The 13,504-nt window shown below is 37.6% G+C and overlaps 1 protein-coding gene across 4 annotated transcripts in view; it reads left to right on the top strand.

Annotated features, from left to right (window-relative positions):
- Abca5 (ATP binding cassette subfamily A member 5) overlaps window positions 1-13,504 on the top strand; it is a 73,415-nt gene that overhangs the window by 25,364 nt on the left and 34,547 nt on the right. For all 4 annotated transcript variants that reach the window (XM_021176497.1, XM_029483791.1, XM_029483792.1 and 1 more), the window contains 9 exons: window positions 300-529; window positions 2,697-2,838; window positions 3,880-4,068; window positions 5,968-6,115; window positions 7,060-7,228; window positions 7,923-7,981; window positions 10,298-10,408; window positions 11,633-11,808; window positions 12,475-12,594. In XM_021176497.1, the coding sequence (XP_021032156.1) occupies window positions 300-529; window positions 2,697-2,838; window positions 3,880-4,068; window positions 5,968-6,115; window positions 7,060-7,228; window positions 7,923-7,981; window positions 10,298-10,408; window positions 11,633-11,808; window positions 12,475-12,594 (1,344 nt within the window). The remainder of the gene's footprint in view (window positions 1-299; window positions 530-2,696; window positions 2,839-3,879; window positions 4,069-5,967; window positions 6,116-7,059; window positions 7,229-7,922; window positions 7,982-10,297; window positions 10,409-11,632; window positions 11,809-12,474; window positions 12,595-13,504) is intronic.

Below are 13,504 nucleotides of genomic sequence, written 5' to 3'. Positions count from 1 at the left end.
AGAAGCTGTGTTCCACTCACCAGCAGTCCCAAAATCCTGCTGCGGGGGTCGTGGGTAGCTGGCGGGTGTCAGGCAACCCTGCGCTCCTGCTACCCTGGCGCTGATCTGGCCGGATGAGGCCTGTGGCCCTACTCAGACCGGTTTCTGCTTCCCTAACTAATCCACTCTTATTTCAGGAGTGTGACTTTTTGAATATTTTCCTTGCATGAGGTTACTTTTTTAAGTGTATAGTAACCAGATTTTATTAGGAACTATTGTTAGAACTAATTAATTTATGTATTTGCAACTTGTGATTATAGTTGAAGACCAATGTTTCTGTGTGGAGCGAGCTGGAGTCGACCAAGGCTGTCATCATGGGAGAGGCCGCTGTGATGGAGATTGACACCTTCCCTCGAGGGGTCATCCTCATTTACCTCGTCATAGCCTTCTCGCCCTTCGGGTACTTCCTGGCAATCCACATCGTGGCGGAAAAAGAGAAAAAGTTAAAGGAATTTTTAAAGATAATGGGACTTCATGACACTGCTTTTTGGTATGTTTCCTGGCTTCCGATTTGGGATAATTAACAGTTGTATTAACTATACTGATCTTCAGCAGTTTCCTTTTACTTCCCAACCTGATGTGCTGATCCTGGTCCTTCTAATGGTTCCATTTTTCTTAGACTTTGAGACTAGTCAATTAGCTGCTTGTTTTATTGGAAGTTTCTGTTGACAGTGTATTTTATTTTACAACCTGTTTGAACCCTTGAGTCACGCATCATGTATATCATTGCATCACTGCATGGAAGATAGGACATCTCTAAAAACTAGAAGTTGACTACTAATGCCCTTTCCTGATATCAGAGCAGATACTCAACACTGAAAGCTTAGTTCACAGAAGAAGGTCTACACATGTAGCTTCCAGCTTCTTCTGCTCACTTGGAGCACAGTAAATTACATAAGGAGTGTGTAGGTAATTTATGGAGACACAGTGGAGAAAAAAGTTCCCGTAGGTAAGAGGTAATATATTAGCATTTTTATACAGTGCTAATTTTATAGAGACATGGATATTTATAAATAACTAAGTACTTTCCTCTCCTACTTCTTCTGTGTAATAAGACAATTTGTTTGTAAGCTGGCTGGCTTGTGCCTGACTATAATGCTAGCACTCAGGAATCAAGTCAGGAGGGCCTTGAGTCTGAGGCCAACCTATGCTAGATTGCCAGATGCTGTTTCAAACAAAAATTGGTTTCTTTTTAGCCTATTTAAGAGGAAGGTTAGCACTTTTAATGGAAACTATTAAGTTTATAATTTTTTATTATTGTATTTACAAAACAATTTTGTAAAACAAAAATGCATTTTATAATTTTTAAAAAAGATTTATTTTATTTATATGAGTAAACTGTAGCTGTCTTCAGAAACACCAGAAGAAGGCATCAGGTCCCATTATAGCTGGTCATGAACCACCATGTGGTTGCTGGAAATTGAACTCAGGACCTCTGGAAGATCAGTCACTGCTCTTAACTGCTGAGCCATCTCTCCAGCCCTCATTTTACAAATTTTTATTTGGTCTGTTGTAACATGTATAAAACTTTATGTTGTTAGTGGTATTATTATGTCTTAACATTTTCGCTGCTTTTTAAATTACAATTTCACGTGTATGGATGTTCTGCCCGCATGCCTGTATGAGCACTATGTGTATACAGTGTCTGCAGAAGCTGGAAGAGGCGTTTGGATTCCCTGGAACTTGAGTTCTAGATAGTTCTTAGCCATCACACTGGTCCTAGGAATCAACCCAGGCCATCTGCAAGAGCAACAGTGGTTGTAACCACTGAGCCATCTCTCCAGCCCCCCCCCCCTTCTCTGCTTTTTTTGAGAGAGGGTCTCCTCAAGTAACTCTGTCTTGGAGCTTCCTAGGTGAATCAGGCTGGCCTTGAACTCACAGGAACTCGCCTTCTTCTGCCTCCTGAGTGCTGGGATTAAAGGTGTGCATTAGTACACCCACCTTTTGTTTTTCTTAAATGTTCTAGAAATGGCCTTTAAAATGCATTGTATTATTATTTTTGTATTGAAATTGCTAGGTAAATTTAGCTCTAAGTACTTAATATGTATCAACTCAATTAAATATTTTAAATAAATTTGAAGTTTTCTTTAAAATGATTTTTCAATGCTAATGGGAAAATAAATAAAATGTGAAATTAAATACTCATGGTAATTCCACTGAGCTCTGACTGAAGGGAAAACTTGAATTAAAATAGTGATTCTAGTTGATCTTATTAATCAGTACTCACATTGTATAAGTATGGTAATTATTGCTATTAATTGGTAAGGACATTTGGGTTTATGATAACCAAAGCCATCAGGGGTATAAGCATAGTTCATTTCATAAAGAAAATAATTGTATTGACTTAGCAAACACTTGCATTTTAAGAGAATCAGAGATGCCAGTGCTCTCAGGCTTTTGAGAGTTTGAGCTTTAAATTTAGCATGCATTGCTATTGAATTGTAAAGCTTTTGACTCAGAGATCATTTTATCTCTGTCAGTCACATCCACCTGCAGCTTGGCTAGTCCTTTATTCTTCACTTCCTAACATTAGTGTTCGGTGCAGGAACACACGCAGATAAAGTGATTTGAAGAACAAATGGCGTTTAGTGTAGAGTGGTTTGTTCACTCCCGGAGCCTGCTCATTTCACAGCAGTGTGTTTGCACTTCCATCGTAGGCTTTCCTGGGTTCTTCTGTACGCAAGCTTGATTTTCCTCATGTCCCTGCTTATGGCCGTCATCGCCACAGCTTCTTCATTATTCCCTCAGAGTAGCAGCATTGTGATCTTTCTACTGTTCTTCTTATATGGATTGTCATCTGTGAGTATCTTACCTCGAAATGTCAGCGTACCTTGGTAATGAAGTTAAGATCTTTTTCTTTGGTTAACTTAGACAATTTTCCATTAATGATATTTTTACTAATAAGTTACAGATAAATAACTAAATAATACATGGCATAGTATTATATTATTATGTTTCTTAGAAAAATTTCAATACAATCTTGTGTTTAAATCTAACTTGTTTTGGTATATTATATTTTACACACTCGTCTTCTATTATTGTCTCTATTTGTCCTGTGAAAGATCACACACTGCTGCATATTTTTCTCCTTTCCTGAGGGCCTGACCTTTTCAAGTTAGTGTATTCTATAGGACAATTAGTTTTAAAGGTTTCAAGGTCGTCTTTTAAATGTAGTTCTTTAGTAGTCTTGATATTTATTTAATATATTGACTGAATACTGAATATAATGACTGACCTTTGTGTCATTATGATTGGTTTATGTGCCTGATGTATAGTTAAAGAATTTTACTGTCATTTCCATTCTTTAAAATAATAACTTATGAATAACTCATTTCCAGCATAATAGCCTAGTATATCACTTTTAACACCCAGTCTAAAGCCATAATAACCTAGTATATCACTTTTAACACCCAGTCTAAAGCCGGGTTCTTTGTCTGAAGGCTGCTGGGCGCCGACAGGATGGCTCTGGGTAGAGGGCTTGTCTTACAAAGATCAGGACCCGAGTCTAGGCTTTCTGCACCCACCTGACGCCTGGGTACAGCAGTGTGTGTGTCTGAAGCCTCAGTGTGGAGGTTGGGGATTGGGAGGTGAGGGCCCCAGAGCTAGCTAGCTAACACAGGGCTGTTGTGTAAATGTGGTTGCATTTCCCCGTCATACAGATCAAAGGTTATCATTAGTACTGTCCCTTATGGAAACAAAGCACCTTCCATAACAGAAACTGCGTTTTAGTAGCTGTACTTTTCCATGACTGTGTCTTTCCTTCATAAAAAAGTTAATTTTCCTTTGGGTCAGTATATACTGTATACAAATATACAGTAACCTTACATTTATGCTTTTTAGGTGTTTTTTGCTTTAATGCTGACGCCTCTTTTTAAAAAATCAAAACACGTGGGAGTCGTTGAGTTTTTTGTCACCGTGGTGTTTGGATTTGTCGGCCTGCTGATTGTCCTCATAGAAAGTTTCCCCAGGTCGCTGGTGTGGCTCTTCAGTCCTTTGTGTCAGTGTGCCTTTCTGATTGGCATTGCACAGGTGGGTCCTGCGTGCCCCCGCTGTTCCCCCACCCAGTACTTTCTCTTGGTGAGAGCCCAGGCAGCATCTTGTTCTGCCACAAGTATCACCTTTTGTTTGTAAACAAGCAACACTAGCATTTCATGAGGAAGGAATGTCAGAAGACTGAAACTCCATCAGAAAGAAATATACTACAGAGAACATTTTATATCTACTTTCTCTTAGAATTTCTCTAGTTTTAAGTTTTCAGTTAAATCTTGCTTATAAATTCCCCAGTCTTTGCTTTAGTGTATCTCAGATGCTGTTTTGGTGTAGCAACTCAGTTCATTGATGTTACTTATTTAAGTTACAGCTAGTCTTTATTGCTCTACTGTAAACATTTATAAATTTACTTGAGAAGAATGCTGGACAGAAAATCGTTCATGATACAGAACAAAGTTGTCAAGATGAAAATAGTAAACTATGCATTTATGGTGATTTTCTTGCTCTAGGACTGTGGGGTTGGCATTTATCTAAATAACATTTAGCGTTAGGACAGAACTGTCTTAGTTGTTCAGAGAACTAGCTACTCTTTCAGAGGGTCAAATTTCAATTTCCAGCACTCACATGGTGTCTTTCAAGTGGCTATAATTCTAGTTCCAGGGATCTGATGCCCCTTTCTGCTTTCATGGGCACCAGGCATACATGTGATGCTCATACATAAAATAAGAAAACAGATTTTAAAATTAAGAATATTTAGACTTATAAATTTTATTTTTATTTAATGAAAACAATTTCTTAAGGAACCATTTATAGGGTAGAGCATAAACTCAGTTATTGTACAAAGAAATATGATTTCATACTATATTTGATTTGTATTTGATGTTATATAGATGCTTTATGAGGTAACATTACAATAGATTATTTATAAGCACATTAAACAAGATTTAATTACTTAAGAGTTATTGTTCCACACTTTTAGACTGTCCCTCTTCTCTTCACAAAGTGAGACTATGGTCATAGGTTTTCTTTGGGAGTGACAGAATCCTTAGCTGTCATCTAATTGATCTCCCTCAGTTCACAGACGAGAGGACTGAAATGGAGGGTGGTAACATGAGTTTTCCCACACGGGCAGAGCTTGTACCTGAGCCAGCCTTCGCCTCCAGAACATCTCACAGCAGCGCATGTGCCTACTATGTGTGCTTTAGAGTAACATTAACCAGACACCGTCTTAGCGCTGCACACATGCTGACCATAATTTTATCCTGCAACATTTATTTGGTTCTGTTTTTTTTAGGTGTTTAGCATTCCACCTTACTTTTATCTCCTTTGTTTCATCCCATTAGAATTAAATGACTCAGGGAGTGTTGTATACAGGCTTATGAAGCACCAACTGGGAAAAGCAATAATTAAAAGGCGAGCATAGTGGTGCATTTCTTTAATCTCAGCATCCCCTCCTTTAGTAAGGAGGCAGAAGCAGGTAGATCTCTGTGAGACCAAGGCCAGCCTGGTCTACATAGAGAGATCCTGTCTCAAAAAACAAAACAAACAAAAAACCCCCTGCACAGAATAGAAATTATGATAAAGTGAATCTTTTAGTTGAACTTGTTTTTTGATCTGTTTTCCTTATAAGAGCACATTACAGGGGAATGCCAGGGCTAGGAAGCGGGAGTGAGTGGGTTGGGTAGCAGGGCAGCGGGAGGGTTTAGGGGGCTTTGGGGATAACATTTGAAATGTAAATGAAGAAAATATCTAATAAAAAAATTTTAAAAAGAAGCATGTTGCTAATTACTTTTTAAATAATTCTGTTTTTAACAAATTTAAATAATTTGTTAATTTTAAATAATTCTGGATTTAACAAATTATGCTTAGTAATATTAGCTTTGTTTTAATCATTTTTTTATGGAATAAACTTGGTCTGTGTTTCTTTTTCTCCTTTAGGTCATGCATTTAGAAGATTTTAATGAGGGTGCCTTATTTTCTAATTTGACTGAAGGTCCCTATCCTCTAATTATTACTATTATCATGCTAGCTCTTGACAGTGTGTTCTATGTCCTCCTGGCTGTGTATCTCGACCAAGTCATTCCAGGTATGTGGCTGATTACTATAAAGATTCTAAAGTAATTTTGCTCATATACTATCAATTTAATTTTTCTCCTAGCCAGAGTATTTTACAGCACATTGATGGTTCAATTTGCTCTTAAGCAATATATATATGTGTATGTGTATGTATATATACATACATATATATATATATATGCATATACTCACAATATATAGTATATTGCATATTCACTAGCCCTTTGTGAACATGAAGGGACTGTGTAACAAGAGAGATGTTTGTTTTGACAGTCTACCTGCACTTCACAACTTAATTCTTCATTATATTAATCCTTTTAAATATTTTGTTTTACCCTCTAAGATCCAAAGCAGCCTCATAACTCCACTTTTTAACTTTTTAAAACTTAGCTTTATTTTTAAAGATTAAAAACCAATTACATCATGTCTCCTTTCACTTTCCTCCAATTCTTTCCATGCACCCCCAACCCCTGCCCCAAATTCATGGCCTCTTTGTTTTTTTGAGACAGGGTTTCTCTGTGTAGCCCTGGCTGTCTTGAAACTCATTGTATAGACCAGGCTGGCCTTGAACTCAAAGATCCACCTGTCTTTTTCCCAAGTGCTGGGATTAAAGGTGTGCACCACCATTGCCTGGCGTTGACCTCTTTTTTGTTATAGTAGTTATATTTTCTATATTCCAGGCCTGTGTAATATGGTAACTACTAGTTAATATGACTTTAGTTAATTAATTTATACTAGTTTTCTTTGAGACAAGGTTTGCTGATCTAACTTGCTATGTAGCTTCTGCTGGCCTTGAACTCTGCCTGCCTCTGCTTCCAAGTGCTTGGATGGAAGGTGTGCTGCCCTACCCATGGAATGGGGCTTCTAATTTAAAGTTAAATAAGGTGACTTACTATGATTTAAGTATGCTTTCAAAATAATTTGTGTAACTCAGGTTTCAATGTTTATTTTTAGGGGAATTTGGCTTGAGGAGGTCATCTTTGTACTTTTTAAAGCCATCGTATTGGTCAAAAAACAAAAGAAACTATAAGGAGCTATCAGAGGGCAACATTAATGGCAATATTAGTCTCAATGAAATTGTTGAGCCCGTTTCTTCAGAATTTATAGGGAAAGAAGCTATAAGGTATGTTTAATGTTTAGGTGTAGGTAGAACTGCTGATGGAAATTGTGACAGACATTTAAATCTTATGTTACACTATCATAGAAGAGACCGGACGAGAAAATCTGCATCGTAGGCAGTTTGGTTGTGCTTACACGAAGTGACATCTCGTTTATATCTCCTGTACTAATGTAAGAAGCATTTGATTAGTGAACAGTGAGGACAGTCTGTAAACTCGTTGAAACAGTGCTTCACTTCAGCTGTCTCAGCCTGAGCCCGAGTGGGCGATGCCTAAAGTGGATCCCGAATGGATTCCTATAGCCTCCAGATGACCGTGCCCTTCAGGTCGGGGCCACTTGGTTCTTTGTTTTAGCAGGAAGGTGGTTTATTATTTTTCCTATTAAATATTTCAGCCTTTCCTCCTCTATATTTTTTATGCAAATTTATTCTTATTTTGGACATGTGATTTCAATACGTCTCTCCAGTTTCCCCCATCCAATTTTTCTCCTCAAATTTGAATAACTGTTACCTTACTCTGTGTATGCAACCCTGTCTTAATAGTGTGGAAAGTGTCTTGTATTGCTAGAGATGTATAGCTAGTTCAAAATTTAAAAGTTACACCTTAAAACAAGACAGCTTGGATAAAAATTTCATATATGCTAACACATGTGATTATAAAATTTCATATATAATTTTAATATGAATCTGTGTTTTTCAGAATAAGTGGTATTCAGAAATCCTATAGAAAGAAAACTGAGAACGTGGAGGCTTTGAGAAGTAAGTGGCTGGCCCAGGACTTAGTCCATAGCATCGTAGTACAGACAGAGAACCAGTCTGCATCGTTACTGTGAAAGTTAAATTTACCTGTTAAGATTTGCTGTCTTCCCATTAGAGACACTTGATGTGACTAATGTTGATAGTAAAACTTATGACATGGGAGCTATAAAGCCAGAAAGTAGTATCTGTTGCCGTGAAAATACCTATCAGTTGCTGGAGGCTCCGGAAAGAAGTCATTATCCCTCCACTTACTGGGAGCCTTTGCTTCCTGAACCAACACTCTTCTGCACAAAGGATAAAGGAATGGGTGTGCTGCCAAAAAAAAAAAAGAAGAAGAAAAAAGAAAATACCTAACAATTTGAACCAGAACCAGTTTATGTTCTATTCTGGTTCAATGAATATTATATTTTATTATTGTGTACATGCATAGGCATTACTTATATGGTTGTAAGATTCTTTGTGTGTGTGTGAAGTCTGTCTGGAGAATTGGAGTACGTTTAGCAATGTGTCAGTATCTCCAAGGATCTGTAAAATACACTTACACACTGACATTTGTCACTCGAGAGACTGTATTCTGGTAGGGCCCAGCAGTGTGTCAGTGTGCTTCTGTCTTACGTCGGCCCAGGGGATAAGGCATCTTGCCATCCCTTCGCTGGACATTTGAATGTTCGTTTTAAGTAGTACCTACTTAAGGTTTTTATTTTTAATATTTTAGGTTCATGGCCTTTGTTAGATAAAGGTACTCAAATATTCTATTCCGATATGAAGCCTGCCTTTTGGTTATGAACAGTATGCTTCAATGAGTATAAACAATTCTTAAATTATACCCAGTACACAAGCCTCATCATTTCTGGCTACAGTGCCATTGGTGACAAATGATCCTTCTGTGGTTTACTAAACATTAAAGGTTATCTGTGACCTCCAGTGTGAGGTATTCAACTGGAAGTTGTTGCCAATGCCAAGAAGCAAGAGAAGGAAATAAGAGATCCGTAGGCTGTCAGGAAGCAAATGAAGTCACAAGTCTCTGTAGTCTATAGAGTGAAACTGAAAGTCTGTTTAGAAAGGTGACAATATAAGCTGATATAGAAAGTCATTGGGTGCGTGCATCCCACCACCAAGGAATTGAAAATTAAAATAAAAACACCAAGATACTTTGTGGGTATCAGACAAAAATGTAGAAGACTTGTATCTTAAAAAGTACAGATTATTGCTGACAAGAACTAGACAGGTAGAAATACCATGTTTAAGGGTCAGAAGAATGAATGTATACATGCAAATTCTATCCATATTTTGTAGATTCACACTCAGATAAAATTCTATTAGATTTTTTTGTTTATTTTGAAAAATGGATTCTGAAATTATATATTTTAAGATTTCATATAAATGCTTTAATAGCTAAGACAGTGTAAGTTTGGCATAAAAGAAACTGCAAACTCAGTGAAATAGAGAAGACAGAAATATTGCTTATATTTTATGTATAATTAAATTTTCATTAAAGTTTAAAACAAAACAAAGACTATAAAAACATGACCTGTGATCCACTGTAGACAAAAACAAGTGGAGATGAGTCATATAGCCAAATACAAACTTAAAATGACATAAACCCCAAAGAATGAAAAACAGGACAAATATCGGGAAACTTGATTAAACAAAAGTTTTCTAGGTATGACTCCAAAACCATGAACTTTAACCAACTGAAAATCAGAGTCTCCTGCTTCTTGTCCGCCCGTGTGGCGCCTTTCTGTACTCGCTCACCCTCTCAGCTTCTGGGATCGGTTTCTAACTTTGCTCCTTTCGTTCGTTTATTTAACTTATCTTCAGATACCTTGGAGAGAGAAATATCTGTATTAATTTCCTTGACAACTCTTAGAAGTCAGTACACAGAAAACCTTCAAATATTTTGTATGTGCCTTAATTCTTAGTGTCAGAGCAAATCAATAACCGATTTTTTTACATTTCCTGCTATTGATATCACTGACTATGGCTAGACTACTTTTTTTTTTCTTTTTCTTTTGTTTTTGTTTTCGAGACAGGGTTTCTCTGTGTAGCTCTGGCTGTCCTGGAACTCACTCTGTAGACCAGGCTGGCCTCGAACTCAGAAATCTGCCTGCCTCTGCCTCTACCTCCTAAGTGCTGGGATTAAAGGCGTGTGCCGCCACGCCCGGTTTATGTCTAGACTACTTAATCCGCTTAAACTATGTTGGTAACTTTATGCACTGAAGTTTGCCTTCCTTAAGATCATATGGAATTATGAAATACTTTATAGAGCTGAACAGATACATACAAATTTGAGCCTTATTTTTTTCCATGAACTAGATTTGTCATTTGACATATATGAAGGTCAGATTACTGCACTGCTGGGCCACAGTGGAACAGGAAAAAGCACACTGATGAATATTCTGTGTGGACTATGTCCACCTTCTGATGGTAAGAGTTTTCTCACTTGAGAAAAATCTCCTGTTTTTTTTAGTATTATTAGCTAAGGAGTCACCGTGTGTAGCAATTGTTTGTCCTCTTTGCATGTGTACTAGATGATTTAAGTGGGTGATTTGGAATAGCTGTTTATCTGCGAGGAAGTTTTTTCCATACTAGATACACTTATTTTTAAAATAAAATATTGGTTCCATGATATTTATTAAAGCAAAAATTATTAATTTTTAACTTTATTTACTTTTAAAAAAATTTATTTTATATAACCATTTCCACCACATATTTATATGAGTACATATCTTTATTTCTTATTTGCATGAAAGAATAAATCAGTAACTAATTAGAAATTAAATTACCATTGGACACCCCACAAATATCTCAATATGCAGCCAAAGGAAAGAATGGTAACTTTCCAACTAATAGTAACACTGTGTTCTAAAATCAGATTTAAACAGCTGTACCTCAAAGGTACAAGATTATTATCTTGGCCTGGGATTATGTTATAGGTGTAAGCTCTGTGTGGAAGCCACGTGTTTCTGCAATCACTGAATAGTGTCTGTGAAGTCAATGTTATCATAAAGGGACCAGATTGTATCGACTCTGCATTTCAACTTTGTAAATGAGACTTAACTTTCAAAATTCGTTTGGCTTGTTCTTTATTTTTACTTGAGATGTTCTTAGACGTTAGTCATGACCTCTTACACTTTGACTTTTAGAGTTCTCCATGCAATGCCACATTGACTTAGTTCTTCTTAAGTCAAGCAGGCTATCATTCAAATCTGATACCTGAATTATCAGTTTGATTCAGTTGAGATAAGATAGCTGGAATTCAAGGCATTCTGATGGTCAAGATCAACCATACAACCAGCTTGTACATGATTGATGGAGCCTGCTCAGAGTCTCGTAGGACTGGCTGTGTAAAACACTGTGGTTGACCCATGAGCACTGTTGGTGTAATGCTATATGTTTTATGTTAAGCTTGTAGGTTACTATTGCTCGTTCTCCTGTATAATATGCCTTGGGAATGAAGGCAAATGAGGTTGAAATATAATTGAAAATATACAACCAGTACTGTCAAAGTGAGAATATATCTCCCAAGTTTATATTAATTCTGGCTTTGTGTAAGCATTGTAACAAAACGAGTAAGTTAGTAGGCACATCAGAACATGCATTTCTAACATTCTATGTCTCTAATGTAAATTTAAATTATTTTGCTTTTAGGGTTTGCTTCTATATATGGACACAGAGTCTCTGAAATAGATGAGATGTTTGAAGCAAGAAAAATGATTGGCATATGTCCACAGTCAGATATAAACTTTGATGTTCTGACAGTAGAAGAAAATTTATCCATTTTGGCTTCAATCAAAGGAATACCAGCCAACAATATAATTCAAGAAGTATGCTATTTATATATCAACCATCACTGTATTTCCTACACGTTAATATGCTTTACACAGTAAATATGCTTGACGACCTAAACATAAAGCCCTCTAGGCCAGTAAAGAGAAAATGGGAAGAACTGGATGGGTTTGCAGTGCATACATTAGTACCTGTGAATGGTCCTCCTTTCCTCCTGAGGGCACTCCCTCCCCTGTCCTCCCTCCCTCCCTGTTCTCCCTCCCTCTCTGTCTGTCCTCCCTCCCTGTCTGTCTGTCCTCCCTCCCTCCCTGTCTTCCTCCCTCCCTCCCCTGCCCTCCCTCCCTCCCCTGCCCTCCCTNCCTCCCCTGTCCTCCCTCCCTCCTGCTCTGCCTTCACCCCTCGCAGCTCTGAGCCTCAGCACACACAGAGCCTTCATCCTCATCCAGAAGGCACAAAATCAAAGCAGACTTTCCCCTAAGAACCTTGTTACTTATTACTTTCAAAACTATATATAATATTTGTAAAAATAAAGCACATCCTCACTTAACATTTTAAAGTTGATATTAAAAATAATTTTAAAATCATACTGCTTAAATGATGCTTAAAATAGTACTTCAGAACTTAAAATATGTAAGAACTAATTTTGATGACTATGGAAATGATATGATTGTTGGCAGAAACTTGTTCCCACTGTACCTTTACAGGTGCAGAAAGTGTTGCTGGATCTGGACATGCAAGCCATCAAAGATAATCAAGCGAAAAAATTAAGCGGTGGCCAGAAAAGGAAGCTGTCTGTAGGAATTGCAGTTCTCGGGAACCCAAAGGTGAATTCAGGGCGGATTCCACTGATGAGGTCACTTTAAGTAGTGCTAGGTTAGAGATGTGGCTTAGTGCTTAAGCCACTAAGTGCTTACTTATCCAGGGGGCCTGCATTCAGTTTCCAGCACCAGCCTGGCAGCTTAAAGCTGTTTCTAGCTCCAGTTCTGAGAGATCTGATCCAGTTTTTTGGCCTGTGGTTAACCAGGGATACATGCAGTATACAGACATATATACATGCATAATACTCATATATATGCAATACTCATGCATAAAACATAAGAAATTTAAAAAGTTAGAACAAGAAAAAATTAAAGGGTTAATTGAGTTAGTCACTGTTTGGTGCAGTGATTTTATGCATGTTTCTGTTCTCTGGCCTGTAAAGACAGAAGCAGCCTCACCTTACACACTATTAAAAAGCTCATGTGTGTGCTTACGGCAGAGAGCCTACGGAAACCGCTGCCTTGCTGTGTTCCCCCTTTCTGCTGTAACATGGGGTCAGGATGGATTTGACCCTTTATTAATTGGACTTCCTGCTAGCACCCTGTCATGCTTTTTAAATTAAAAACAAGTTGAAGCCAGATAAGGAGGCACAGCCTATAGTCCAGTACTCCAGAAGCTGAGCCAGAAAGATCATGAATTCAAGGCCAGTCTAGGCTGCATAGTGAGAGTCTGTCGTAATGAACAGTGCCCTCAGAAAGTCTCTAAGAATCAATTCCTCTACTTACAGATTTAATCACATACAGCAATAGATGTAACATTTTTGCCATATTTTGTCTGATTGTCATACCAGTGTCTTACATATAAATAACCAAGCACCATTGCATACACTAGCAAGATTGTGCTGATAGGACCCTGATATAGCTGTCTCTTGTGAGACTACGCTGGGGCCTAGCAAACACAGAAGTGGATGCTCAC

The sequence above is a fragment of the Mus caroli genome, chromosome 11, assembly GCF_900094665.2.
Source record: "Mus caroli chromosome 11, CAROLI_EIJ_v1.1, whole genome shotgun sequence".
Classification (NCBI taxonomy): domain Eukaryota; kingdom Metazoa; phylum Chordata; class Mammalia; order Rodentia; family Muridae; genus Mus; species Mus caroli.
The sequence above is the reverse complement of the archived record's forward strand: the minus strand, read 5'-3'. Positions and strand labels throughout refer to the sequence as shown.